We start from the raw sequence: 15,263 nt of genomic DNA on the forward strand, positions 1-15,263 counted from the left end.
GCTTTAAAAAACACTTAAAAAAATAAAACAGAAAACTGTAGGCAATTGCAACTGTTTTTGTAGATCAAGCATAGGAAAAAAATATGTAATCACTCAATTCTGAAGAAGATTGGGGCTTCCAGACTTTAAAAGATACTATAAAGTACTAAATTCTGAAGAAAATATTATGAAATCACCATGTACTTTGCAGGTCTAAAACAAATATCTGCATCAGATTACATCTGCCAATTAGTCTGCAGCTGTTGCACCAAGCTGATTGACATGAATCATGGTTCCAATACCAGACATGTCAGTTGAAACAAAGGAGAGGATTATAAAACTTCTTCAAGAAGGTAAATCATCACGGAATGTTGCAAAATATGTTGGTTGTTCCCAGTCAGCTGTGTCTAATATCTGGACCAAGTACAAAATCAAATGGGAAGGTTGTAAAAGGGAAGCGTACTGGTAGACCAAGGAAGATATCAAAGCCTCAAGATAGAAAAAGCAATATGCCTTGAACACAGAAGTGCACCACAAAACAAATGAGGAGCAAGTGGGCAGAAACTGGAGTCAATGTCTGTGACTGAACTGTAAGACATCACCAAAAGGAAATGGGATTTACATACAGAAAAGCCAAACGAAAACCATCATTAACACCTAAACAGACAAAAACAAGATTACAGTTGGCTAAAGAAAAGCAATCATGGACTGTGGATCACTGGATGAAAGTAATATTCAGTGATGAATCACAAATCTGCATTGGGAAGGTTGATGCAGCTGGAACTTTTGTTTGGTGCTGCTCCAATGAAATGTATAAAGAAGACTGAAGAACACATGCAAATTTCCACAATCATTGATGATATGAGGTTGCATGTCAGGTAGAGGTACGGGGGAGATGACAGTTATTAAATCTTCAATAAATGCACAAGTTTATAGTGAGGTTTTGGACACTTTTCTTATTCCATCAATTGAAAGGATGTTTGGTGTTGATAACATAATTTTTCAGGATGATAATGCATCTTGCCATAGGGCCAAAGCCGTGAAAACTTTCCTTCAAGAAAGACATAGAATGTCAATTGCATGGCCTCAAATAGTCTGGACCTCAATCCAATTGAAAATCTATGGTGGAAATGAAAGAAAATGGTCCATGACATGGCTCCAACCCGAAAAGCTGATCTGGCAACTACAATAAGAGAAAGTTGAAGCCGGACTGATGAAGAATACTATTTGTCAATAGTTAAATCCGTGCCTCAGAGAATTCAAGCTGTTATAAAATCCACAGGTGGTGCAACAAAGTACTAGTGGTGTACTGTAGTGTTGAATTGATTCCATATTTTTTCCTCTGCTTGATCTGCAAAAACAGTTGCAACTGACTACAGTTTTCTTTTTTTACATTTTTTTTTACATGTTTATTAAAGCCAGAATGTTGGAATGTTAAATGAAAATTGTTTTGAGGTATGTCTGTGATTAGTTTTTTTTTTCTACACAATTAAACAATTGAATTAACATTTTCCAAGAGTGGTGATACCATACTTTTTGCCAGGGGTTGTACAACAGGATGTACAGAGTACATTGGTCAGTGTTGTTTAATCACTTGAGCTCCGGAAGATTTTACCTCCTTCATAATCAGGCCATTTTTTGCTATGTTATTTTAACTGGCAATTGCGTGGTCATGCAACAATGTATGCAAACAAAATTGATAGAATTTGTTTTTCACACAAATAGAACTTTCTTTTGGCGGTATTTGATCACCACTGGGTTTTTTATTTTTTGCTTTATAATTGAAAAAAAGTCCCAAAATTTTGAAAAAGCCCAATGTTTTGTACTTTCTGCTATAAAACATATCCAATAAAAAAAGAAAGAAAAAAAAAATCAAATTTTTTTCATAAATTTGGTAAAAAAAAAAATCAATATACTCCTATATATGTGTGTGTATTTTTTTGATATATATACATTTGGGTTTTTTTTCGTACTAGTAATGGTGTGTGATTGCGATAGTGTAGCGGCCAATCTGACACAACCAGACGGGGGGGGGGGGGGACTAACTGCCACTGACATCTTCAGTGACACTAATACCATGATCAATGCTACTAAAATACACTGTCACTATACTAATGATACTGGCTGGGAATTGGTTAACAGCTAGGGCAATCAAAGGGTTAAATGTATTCCTAACAATCTTTAGTGTTTGTACTGTGTGCTGTTTTACTAAGCAATGTGCCAGTTTTTCTTCCCTGGTATACGGGGAGAAAAAAATAGCACATTGCTGCTGTCTGAAGAGAGCCCTATGTTGTTTACCAACACAGGGCTCTCTTCTGTCATTTGCTCAGCCGATCAGTGGGTCCAGGCCATAAATCATTGTACAACATGGCTTGGGACTGTAGTATTTAACATACAGCACAATGTACGGTACGATAGTCTGAAGTAACAAACCTGCAGAACAGTGTAGAGAGTACAGTGTAAGAGGATATTTAAGATATAACACAGTGTACAAAGTGGGAAGGTCCAGAGTATGTAATATAGGAGTCCAGTATATCTGAGTAACATATAGAGTGCAGCGATTCAAGATACAGGGGATATAAAACACCTGCACACCCCTGTTAAAATGTCAGGTTTCTGTGATGTAAAAAAATGAGACACAGATAAATCATTTCAGAACTTTTTCCACCTTTAATGTGACCTATAAACTGTACAACTCAGTTGAACAACAAACTGAAATCTTTTAGGTGGAGGGAAGTAAAAATAAAAAACTAAAATAATATGGTTGCATAAATGTGCACACCCTTAAACTAATACTTTTGTTGAAGCACCTTTTTGTTTTGATTCCATACTTGCAAAAACACTCTAAATCTGTCAGATTGCGAGGTCATCTACTGTGCACAGCCCTCTTCAGATCACCCCACAGATTTTTGATCGGATTCAGTTCTGGGCTCTGGCTGGGCTATTCCAAAACTTTCATCTTCTTCTGGTGAAGCCATTCCTTTGTTGATTTGGATGTAGGCTTTGGGTCGTTGCCATGCAGAATGATGAAGTTGCTCTTCATGTGCAGCTTTCTAGAAGAAGCCTGAAGGTTTTGTGCGAATATTGACTGGTATTTGGAACTGTTCATAAGGCCCCACTTCCAGCTGAAGAAAAACATGATGCCACCACCATGCTTCACTGTGGGTACGGTGTTCTTTTGGTGATGTGCAGTGATGTTTTTGCGCCAAACATATCTTTTGGAATGATGGCCAAAAAGTTCAACCATGGTTTCATCAGACCATAACACATTTTCCCACATGCTTTTGAGAGACTTCAGATGTGATTTTGCAAAATTTAGCCCGGCTTGGATGTTTTTCTTCATAAGAAAAGGCATCCATCTTGCCACTCTAACCCATAGGCCAGACGTACGAAGAATATGGGAGATTGTTGTCACATGTACCACACAGCCAGTAGTTGCCAGATATTCCTGCAGCTCATTTAATGTTGCTGTAGGCCTCTTGGCAGCCTCCCAGACCAGTTTCTTCTCGTCTTTTCATTAATTTTGGAGGAATGTCCAGTTCTTGGTAATGCCACTGTTGCGCCATATTTTCTCCACTTGATGATGACTGTCTTCACTGTGTTCCAAGGTATATCTAATGCCTTGGAAGTTCTTTTGTACCCTTCTCCTGACTGATACCATTTAACAATGAGATCCCACTGATGCTTTGGAAGCTCTCTGCGAACCATGGCTTTTGCTGTAGGATGCAACTAAAAAAATGGCAGGAAAGACCTACTAGAACAGCTGAACTTTATTTTGGGGTTAATCAGAGGCACTTTAAATGATGGCAGGTGTGTACTGACTCCTATTTAACGTGATTTTGAACGTGATTGCTTAATTCTGAAAACCGCTACATCTCTGGCCTTTTAAGAGTGTGCGCACACTTATTCACCCACATTATTTTAGTTTTTTATGTTTACTTCTCACCCCTAAAAGATTTCAGTTTGTTTCAATTGAGTTGTACAGTTTATAGTTCACATTAAAGGTGGAAAAAGTTCTTAAACTATTCATCTTTGTCTCATTTTTCTACATCACAGAAACCTGACATTTTAACAGGTGTGTGTAGACTTTTTATATCCACTGTATGTAACCTGAGTACAGTGCGCTCTGTACCACATCCACATTTGCATTTTTTTCTCACTAGCTACTGACCTGCAGAGAGCCATTCCTCTCTACCAGACAGACACACATTGCGCATCTACACTCACCGGTCACTTTATTAGGTACACCTGTTCAATTGCTTGGTAACACAAATTGACAATCGACCAATCATATGGCAGCAACTCAATACATTTAGGCATCTAGATGTGGTGAAGACAGCTTGCTGAAGTTCAAACCAAGCATAAGAATAGGGAAAAAAGGGCATTTAAGTGACTTTGAACGTGGCATGGTTGATGTTGCCAGACTGGCTGGTTTGAGTATTTCAATAACTGGTGATCTACTGGGATTTTCACGCACAACCATCTCTAGGGTTTACAGGTGATTGGACGAAAAAGAGAAAATATCCAGTGAGCGGCAGTTGTATGTTCAAAAAAAGCCTTGTTGATGTCAGAGGAGAATGGGCAGACTGGTTCCAGATGATAGAAAAGCAACAGTAAATGAAATAACCACTCGTTACAACCAAGGTATGAATACCATCTCTGAATGCATTACACATTGAAGCAGATAGGCTACAGCAGCAAAAGACCACCCTGGGTGCCACTCCTGTCTGCTAAGAACAGGAAACAGAGGCTACACTTCCCACAGGCTCACCAAAATTGGACAATAGAAGACTGGCAAGATGAATCTTTATTTCACTAGAGATGGTTGTGCGTGAAAATCCCAGTAGATCAGCAGTCTTTTTAAATACTCAGACCAGCCTGTCTGGCACCAACAACCATGCCATGTTGAAAGGCACTTAAATTCCCTTTCTTCCCCATTTTGCTGCTTGGTTTGAATATCAGCAAGTTGTCTTCACCACGTCTAGATGCCTAGCTGCATTGAGTTGCTGCCATGTGATTGGTTGATTAGCAATTTATGTTACCAAGCAATTGAACAGGTGTACCTAATAAAGTTGCTGATGAGTGTATGTGATTGTGGCTAACCCGCAGTTTGCAATAAGAGCCACTTGGTGCCCATTTGTAAAGCCTCAATGTGGAGCTCATTTTATTTATTTATTTATTTTTATTGTGTCCAATAACAGTAAATAAAAACCGTTATGAGGGTTCATGGAAGAATGGGAAAAAACACGGCTTTGGAAGGTTTTATTACCTGGATAAGGGGCAGATGTATGAAGGAACATGGGTGGAAGATATCCCTAAGTGCGGAACTGTGGTGGACTTTGGACGTGCAGAAGCATCTATGCCAACAAAGTATCCTATTCCCGAGGTAACTTGCTTTTAATATTTATACATGCTTTCTGATTTGTCCATTTTTATCTGATATAGAATTGAAAGGATGTGCTATAAATGATATCAGTTTCTTTAGAGTAAGTGTGTCCAACTTTTTGATTTTGCTCTTCGTGTCCTTCATCCTTGCTCACAAATATAGGTGCTGCCAAAAATTGATGGCATGAATGAGTGTGACTGTGAAGACGGGAATATTTTTCTTTGGGAAGATATACAGTTGTGTTCAGAATAATAGCAGTGTGTTGAAAAAAGTGAATAAAGCTCAAAATCCTTCTAATAGCTTTTATTTCCATACATACAAATGCATTGGGAACACTACACATTCTATTCCAAATCAAAACATGAAGAAAAATATATCAAATTGTTGTTGTTCCTCTAAAAAAAATGAAGAAAAGTGAATATTAGACTGTTCAAAAAAAATAGCAGTGTTTTGTATTCTTCTTTACAAACTCAAACATTTACTATATAAACTGAAAAATGTTTGAAGATTTTGCTTTCCTTTGAATCACTTAATATTTCATTGTATAAGCACTGTTTCTGGGAACTGCTGTACATCTGTGTTGCATGGAGTCAACCAACTTCTGGCCCCTGTGAACAGGTATTCCAGCCCCGGATGATTGGACTACATTCCACAGTTCTCTATTTCTTGGTTTTGCCTCAGAAACTGCATTTTTGATGTCACCCCACGTTTTCTATTGGATTAAGATCCGGGGATTGGGCTGGCCACTTCAGAACGTCAATCTTGTTGGACTGGAACCAAGATGTTGCACGTTTACTGGTGTGTTTGGGGTCGTTGTCTTGTTGGAACACCCATTTCAAGGGCATTTCCTCTTCAGCATAAGGCAGCATGACCTCTTCAAGTATTCTGATGTATTCAAACTGATCCATGATCCCTGGTATGCGATAAATAGGCCCAACACCGTAGTATGAGAAACATCCCCATATCATGATGCTTGCGCAACCATGCTTCACTGTCTTCACAGTGTACTGTGGCTTGAATTCAGTGTTTGGGGGTCGTCTGACAAACTGTCTCCGGCCACTAGACCCAAAAAGAACAATCTTACTTTCATCAGTCCACAAAATGTTGTGCCATTTCTCTTTAGGCCAGTCAATGTGCTCTTTGGCAAATTGTAACCTCTTCAGCACATGTCTTTTTTTCAACAGTGGGACTTTGCGGGGGCTTCTTGCAGATAGCTTGGCTTTACATAGGCGTCTTCTAATTGTAACAGTACTCACAGGTAACTTTAGACCTTCTTTGATCTTCCTGGAGCTGATTGTTGGCTGAGTCCTTGCCATTTTGGCTATTCTTCTATCCATTTTGAATGGTAGTTTTTCGCTTTCTTCCATGTCTTTCAGGTTTTGGTTGCCATTTTAAAGCATTTGCGATCATTTTAGCTGAGCAGCCTATCATTTTCTGCACTTCTTTATATGTTTTCCCCTCTCCAATCAACTTTTTAATCAAGGCACGGTGTTCTTCTGAACAATGTCTGGAATGACCCATTTTCCTCAGAATTTCAGAGAGAAATGCATTGTAACCAGCATGTACAACATTTGCTGCCTTCCTTCCTTAAATAAGGGCAATAATTGCCACCTGTTTTTCAAAGAACGAATGACCTCACTAATAGAACTCCACACTGCTATTATTTTGAACATGCCCCTTTTATTTAGTGATTCAATTACACAGAATCAGCAGCATGCATGTCATGACTGTTGGGTCTGTTGGATTTCTATTACTCTACTACACCTGCTAGTAAATTATTTGCCATGTAGCCAGAACAAGGAGGTTCTTATCTGCAAATTTCTAGGGTATCATTACTAAGGTAGTCAGAGGACCAGCCAATATCCAAACCATGTATGGGCAGGCTGAATGTTGATTGATCAGCTTGGGTACAACCAGCCTGCTGGATTTTACATATGATTATTGTGGCTGTTATAGCCACTAGCAATAATCATTGTGTCCTCCCAGTGGACTAAGCCCTGTGGAAGACAAGAAAACCTATAGTAGCTGTTGCTACTACAGTGATCCGCACTGTGTTCTGGGTCTTGAGCTGAGCCACTGCCCTACTGCATAACAGGGAATTGCTCACTATGCCTGGGTGCCATTCAGAGGGCAGATGCTCAATGAATATCATTTCTACCAAAAACAGTGATTGATCAGGTTAGTGATTTCTGACTGCTATTATTTTGAACACACCTGTAAAAGTCCAGTAAAGAGACACTGTCAAATATTTCTTCGGCTGCATGTGTTCGCTAAGTGTAAACACATTTTTATGAAAAAAAACACATTTTTAATCAAGTACGATCTTGGATTGGGTCGTATTCATAGCCATCATGGGCCGCAGGTTGGACACCCCTGATTTAGAGCTAAACTTGACAACATTTTTGCAAAGCAAAATGTTTTCTAATCACAAGCTCAAATGATGGGAAAGCTCTCCTGAAGCTGTGGTACCCAAGATTTGTCTGTGAAAGCCTGTGGTCTCCCACTGACCTTTACCAAAGCCTGTGGTCTCCCACTGACCTTTACCAAATCCTGCTAATTTCCTCAGGATAGGCCAGTTCTCTTCTAATACGGATGAGTACTTTAACAGTACTAAAACAATACATTTGATGACGTGACCACACTTAATTACTTTTAATGTGCTGTTGTATACACCATGGGGTGTGTCTGTATAAACAAATTATGTATTCTTTCCAGATATTGATATCATGAGCAGTGGGAATGTGCTTTTAACATGAATTCTGGAAACAAGTACAGCATTTCACTGGTGCAAAGGACTTTGTCAAAGATAGCATCTGCTTCCTCTGTTTCATTGCCTGCATCCTGTTTCCGCAACTTACATACAGTGTTTAAAATGTACACTCTTAACACAGAACTGACTTCTTTCCAGTGTAATGCACAGGAATGCTTTAGGATAGCTTCTGTGAGCCATGGCATTCATTGAAAAATCAATGCATGCCAGTTGGTACATCAAAGTTCAAGTCAATTTAACCTCTTCACGCCGGCAATGTCTGGGCCTAGACGCCGAGCGGCCGCACATTTGCGTTCTATTAAAAAAGGACATATGTGCCGAGAGCGCGCACCCTGCGCGCTCCCAGCACACATGTCCGGTACTCACGGAAAGGTCCCGATCTCCTCTTTCGATCAGGACCTTTCCCGATCATATGACCGCTGTGACGGCACGTCACGGCGGTCACATGACCCTAAACCCTGCCCTGCCTGCCGGATTCTGAAACTCTTAAAAGGCCGGGAGGCGCCGGCGTGAAGGGGTTAAAGAAGAGTTCCAAGCTCCCCCCAAAAAATTAAAAGTCAGCAACTATAAATACTGTAGCTGATGACTTTTAATATAAGGACACTTACCTGTCCAGGGTTCCAGTGCCATTGTCACCCGGGGTCATTTTTCACTACCCTCCAGGTTCCCGATGCTGACATTTCAAGTAAGGGACACCAAAAGTGAAGCCTTGTGGCTTCATATCCTGTTTCCTACTGCACATGTGCAAGGTCACGCTGTGCCTTGTGATTGGTCCTGTAGTCTTCTGGGACCTGTGAAGAAGACTGGGGGGGCGGGGGTGAACTTCTGTCTCAGTTCACCACGCCTGTCAAAACCATGTACCGCCCCCAAAAAAGTGCCAATGTGGCAGTGGAGGGGGGGAGGGTGCAAACAAGAAGAGCTTCCCCTTTTGGGTGGAGCTCCACTTTAAAATGTTGGGACACTAGCTTTAAGACTAATCTAATGGCAGTACAATAGATCTAAGGAATTAATGTTTGAATATGATGGGGAAGAGTTAGGCAATCCATACATATAGTGTGAATGGAAGAATCTGCATTGCCATCTATTGTACTTAGACAGCTGCCACACTCCTGGCTGTCTGACTATCCGAACAGTAACTGCATTTGCCCCTGCTACATGGCTCAGTTGATTTTTAAACTTGTTGATCAAGGTGGTGCTGACAGGGCCATTCATGGCTTGGATTTTGACTGAAATTCCAGATATTGCTAGCTTTAAAATCTTTGCCACGTTTTATTGCTGTCTTTGTCCCGTGAGGAGATTATTCCTCACTTTATGTCCTGGTAACACACAGGCTATTGCTATGAATTGAAAGAGGAACAAAACTCTCCTATCCTCTGAGGACAATGTCATTTTGGCATCTATTTAGATCTGCAGCTAGGCACTATGAAAATTATCACCAGAGGCATACCTTGAATGTAGAGTGGGCTAGTTGGCAGGATGTAAATGAAAATACTGCAGAAAACCTTAGTATGTATGACTAGAAATGTACTAATATTTCTAACTTGAGCTTTTTTAGGAAACAGCTCAATCAGTGGATTTAGTTCTTTGAAGAAAGGCTGCAGTGAGAGAAATTTGGGGGCTGCCACTGCTGACCATTCTAAAAAGGCTTGTTTCCTGGCTGTTTTACTGATCTACTGGCTTCAATACTGAGTCACTGACTTGACAATGCAGAACAAAGAGGTCCTTATCTGCAAATTTCTAGGGTATCATTACTAAGGTAGTCAGAGGACCAGCCAATATTCAAACCATGTATGGGCAGGCTGAATGTTGATTGATCAGCTTGGGTACAACCAGCCTGCTGGATTTTACATATGATTATTGTGGCTGTTATAGCCACTAGCAATAATCATTGTGTCCTCCCAGTGGACTAAGCCCTGTGGAAGAGGAGAAAAACTATAGTAGCTGTTGTTACTACAGTGATCCGCACTGTGTTCTGGGTCTTGAGCTGAGCCACTGCCCTACTGCATAACAGGGAATTGCTCACTCTGCCTGGGTGCCATTCAGAGGGCACATGCTCAATGAATGCAAATGTTCTCTGATTGGACGAGGTTGAGAGGTGGAACAGTGACATCATGATACCCACCTAATCCGATCAGAGAATGCCTTGTATTCATTAGGAAAAATACAAGAAGTTCTCTGAATGGCACATGTGCCAAATGAAGGACCCCCCCCTGTGTTTACTATGCAGCAAGGCAGCCACTTCATCTGGGATTATGAAGACAGCAAGGATCACTGTTGCAGTGGTGGCTACTACAGTGTTCTTCCCTTCTATAGGGATCGGCCAGGTATGGATAATGCATACCTGCTTTGATCTGTGCTGGACCAAGGTTACTATGCAAAAACAAACATACATACATTTAATTCAGCTTTAGATTATCACTGAGCTTATGTCTGAATGTTTTGTTATGATATAAGGTGGAACTACAGTAGTAAGTATGGCAATTTGTAGTTTGCTAATCCATAGTATTCAGTCTTCTCATGACATACCATCTTGTTTTTATTTCTTAAACCAATCTAGTTGGCAGGTTATGTTTTTAGCACTGGATAAGTGTGTGTGTGTGTGTGTGTGTGTGTACACACACATTATATTGCCAAAAGTATTGGGACGCCTGCCTTTACACGCACATGAACTTTAACAGTATCCCAGTCTTAGTCCATAGGAGTTCAATATTGAGTTGGCCCACTCTTTGCAGCTACTGCAGCTTCAACTCATCTGGGAAGGCCGTCCACAATTCTTAGGAGTGTGTCTATGGGAATGTTTGACCATTCTTCCAGAAGCGCATTTGTGAGGTCAGGCACTTATGTCAGACGAGAAGGCCTGGCTCACAGTCTCCACTCTAATTCATCCCAGAGGTGGCCTATCAGGTTGAAGTTAGGACTCTGTGCAGGCCAGTCAAGTTCCTCCACCCCAAACTCGCTCATCCATGTCTTTATGGACCTTGCTTTGTGCACTGGTGCGCAGTCATGATAGAACAGGAAGGAGCCATCCCCAAACTGTTCCACAAAGTTGGGAGCATGAAATTGTCCAAAATGTCTTGGTATGCTGATACCTTAAGAGTTCCCTTCACTGGAACTAAGGGGCCATACCCAACCCCTGCAAAACAACCCCACACCATAATCCCCCCTCCACCAAACTTTACACTTGGCACAATGCAGTCAGGGAGGTACCGTTCTCCTGGCAACCGCCAAACCCAGACACGTCCAATAGATTGCCAGACAGAGAAGCGTGATTCATCATGCCAGAGAACACATCTCCACTGCTCTAGAGTCCACCACTACATCTAACGCTTTGCATTGCACTTGGTGATGTAACGCTTGGATGCAGCTGCTCGGCCATGGAAACCATTCCATGAAGCGCTCTACACACTGTTGTGCTAATCTGAAGGTCTCATGAAGTTTGGAGGTCTGTAGCTTTTGCCTCTGAAAACAGCTGGCGACTTCTGCACATTGTGTGCTTCAGCATGCGCTGACCCCGCTCTGTCATTTTATGTGGCCTACCACATAGTGGCTGAGTTGCTGTTATTACCAGTTGCTTTCACTTTGTTATAATACTAATAACTGTAACCCATGGAATATTTAGTAGTAAGGAAATTTCATGGATGGACTGATTGCACAGGTGGCAACTATAGAAGCAGTCTGAATGCCTAGGTGCTTGATTTTATACACCTGTGGCCAAGGAGGTGATTGGAACACCTGAATCCAATGATTTGGAGGGGTGTCCCAATACGTTTGGCTATATAGTGTGTATGTACACTGCTCAAAACATTTAAAGGAATACTTTTCAATTAAGAATATAGCATCAAGTCAGTTAAACTCCTGGGATATTGATCTGGTCAGTTAAGTAGCAGAGGGGGTTGTTGATCATTTCAGCTGCTTTGGTGTTAATGAAATTAACAGCAGGTGCACTAGATGAGCTACAATGAGACAACCCCTAAAACAGGAATGGTTTTACAGGTGGAGGCCACTGACATTTTTTCCCCTACTCATCTATTCTGACTGTTTTTCACTAGTTTTGCATTTGGCTAGGTTCAGTGTCACTACTGGTGGCATGAGGTGATACCTGGATCCTACAGAGGTTGCACAGGCAGTCTAACTCCTTCAGGATGGCACATCAATACGTGCCATTGCCAGAAGGTTTGATGTGTCTACCAGCACAGTCTCAAGAGCATGGAGATTCCAGGAGACAGGCAGTTACTCTAGGAGAGCTGGACATGGCCGTAAAAAGTCCTTAACCCATCAGCAGGGTTGGAATCTGCTCCTTTGTGCAAGGAGGAACAGGATGAGCACTGCCAGAGCCCTATCAAGGGACCTCCAGCAGGCCACTGGTGTGAATGTATCTGACGAAACAATTAGAAACAGACTTCATGAGGGTCTCTTGAGGGTCCGACGTCCTTTAGTGGGCCTGTGCTTACTCCCCAGCACCATGGAGCGTGATTGGCATTTGCCATTGAGCACCAGACTTGGCAGGTCCGCCACTGGCACCTTGTGCTTTTCACACGAGAGCAGGTTCACCCTGAGCACGTGACATGAAAGGGTCTGGAGAACATCGTTCAGCATGACCATTTTGGTGGTGAGTCAGTGATGGTCTGGGAGGCATATCCATGGAGGGACGCACAGATCTCTACAGGTTATACAATGGCAACCTGTGTGCCATTAGATATCGGGATGAAATCTTTGGACCCATTGTGAGAACCTACACTAGTGCAGCGGGTCCTGGGTTCCACCTGGTGCTTGACAATGCCCGACCTCATATAGCGAGATTAAGCAGGCAGTTCCTGGAGGACGAAGGAATTGATACCATTGAATGGCCCCTACACTCGCCTGACCTAAATCCAATAGAACACCTCTGGGATATCATGTTTCGGTCCATCCGATGCCGCCAGGTTGCACCTCAGACTGTCCAGGAGCTCAGTGATGCCCTGTTCCATATCTTGGAGGAAATACCCAAGGACACCATGCCCTGACATTTTCAGGCATGCATACAAGCATATGGGGGTAATACAAATTACAGAGTACCATTTTGAGTTGCTGCAATGAAATATCAGCAAAATGGACTAGCCTGCTGCATTATTTTTTCACTTTCATTTTCAGGGTGTCTTTGCATTCAGTCCGCTGTAGGTTGATAATTTTCAATTCCATCAAATGATGGGGTATCCTTTCCTTCCTAACACATTACCCAGTCCATATCAGTATAGATGTCCAGTGTAACATTTTACCCCATTGAGATCTGATGTGTTTTCAAAGTGTTCCTTTAAATTTTTTTAGAGCAGTATATATACACATACACACACTCACATACAAACATATACACAGTATCTCACAGAAGTGAGTACGCCCCTTGCATTTTTGTAAATATTTTATTATATCTTTTCATATGACAACACTGAAGAAATGACACAATGTGACGTAGTGAGTGTACAGCTTGTATAACAGTGTAAATTTGCTGTCCCCTCAAAATAACTCAACAAACAGTCATTAATGTCTAAACCACTGGCAACAAAAGTGAGTACACCCCTAAGTGAAAATATCCAAATTGGGCCCATGGTGTCAATATTTTGTGTGGCCACCATTATGTTCCAGCACTGCCTGGTTACTCTTGGGCATGGAGTTCACTAGAGCTTCACAGGTTACCACTGGATTCCTCTTCCACTCCTCCATGACGGAGCTGGTGGATGTTAGAGAATTGCGCTCCTCCACCTTCCGTTTGAGGATGCCCTACAGATGCTCAATAGGGTTTAGGTCTGGAGACATGCTTGGCCAGTCCATCACCTTTACCCTCAGCTTCTTTAGCAAGGCAGTGGCCGTTATGTTGGAATACTGCCCTGCAGCCCAGTCTCCGAAGGGAGGGGATCGTGGGCAGCACAGTGGCTAAATGTTTAGCACTTCCGCCTGGCAGTACTAGGGTCGTTGGTTAAAATCCCAGCCACGGCACCTCCTGCCTGGAGTTTGCATGTTCTCCCTGTGCCTGCATGGGTTTCCTTCGGGTACTCCGGTTTCCTCCTACACTCCAAAGACATGCTGGTAGGTTAATTGGCTCTAGTATGTGTATGTATGAATGTAAGTTAGGTAGGTTAGATTGTGCGCCCCTTGAGGGTTAGGGACTGATATGAATGTACAATATATATGTAAAGCGCTGCGTAAATTGACGGTGCTATATAAGTACCTGAAATAAATAAATGCGTTGCTTAAGTATGTAACAGTGCATCTTGGCATTCATGGTTCCCTCCATGAACTGTAGCTCCCCAGTAAAGCTGCAGCTTCACATTGTAGCAAAGTGTCATTTCTTCAGTGTTTGACAAATGAAAAGATATAATAAAACATTTACATAAATCAGAGGGGTGTACTCACTTCTGTGAGATACTGTGTATATGTTAATATGTATGTATATATATAAAAATTAAAAGGAACACACACACACACACACACACACACACACACAAAAAAAAAAAAAAAATTTGAAAGCACTGGATGCAGATGGGTCCAAGTAAGAAACAGCTACACTTAGCCCAAATATGTTGGTTTGTATTAGATCATTCACCATATTTGGGCCAATTCCAAATATAGTGTTAGCACATAATCTCCAGGGAGACACCACCCTACAATTCCCTGTATATTTAGAATCATTACATGCCACACTTGGGGGTATCTGAGATACAATGGGTTCTTTAAAAGTATTACCGTAAGAACATTTTAACAATGTATTGCTTTTTTTTTTTTTTTTTTTTTACTTTTCTTTACCTCACATGCCTGCTTAGGGCCCTAAATTAAGTTCACTTTTTTTCCCCTCCTCAAGAAGCAGGTAACCGTCAGCACTCTTCTTAAAGCATCCTCTGATGATGTAGGACATAAAGGTGTAAAGAAAAAAAAAACAAAAATCCTAAACCCTCCTAATTTTTAGGAGACCCATTTTCAGCATCGTGGACATGGATATCCGTAAGCAACCATGCAGTTAATATTTTATAGTAAGCACAGTATGCTTTGTAAACAGGGCAAATGTATTTGTAAATACATCCCCAGTCTTATGAAATTTCAGACATGTTGGAAATGTAATAAACAGCACAATCATATTTTTTTTTTTTCTCTCCCCAG

At 41.4% G+C, this 15,263-nt stretch overlaps 1 protein-coding gene across 1 annotated transcript in view; it reads left to right on the forward strand.

Moving 5' to 3' along the window:
• The window catches only part of MORN3 (MORN repeat containing 3), a 38,920-nt gene that overhangs the window by 20,135 nt on the left and 3,522 nt on the right, over positions 1 to 15,263 (forward strand). The window contains exon 5 of the mRNA XM_089676461.1: positions 5,181 to 5,365. Coding sequence (XP_089532587.1) covers positions 5,181 to 5,365 — 185 coding nt within the window. The remainder of the gene's footprint in view (positions 1 to 5,180; positions 5,366 to 15,263) is intronic.

The sequence above is a fragment of the Staurois parvus genome, unplaced genomic scaffold (assembly GCF_062004578.1).
Source record: "Staurois parvus isolate SC_StPar_1 unplaced genomic scaffold, SC_StPar_1.0 ptg000014l, whole genome shotgun sequence".
Lineage (NCBI taxonomy): Eukaryota > Metazoa > Chordata > Amphibia > Anura > Ranidae > Staurois > Staurois parvus.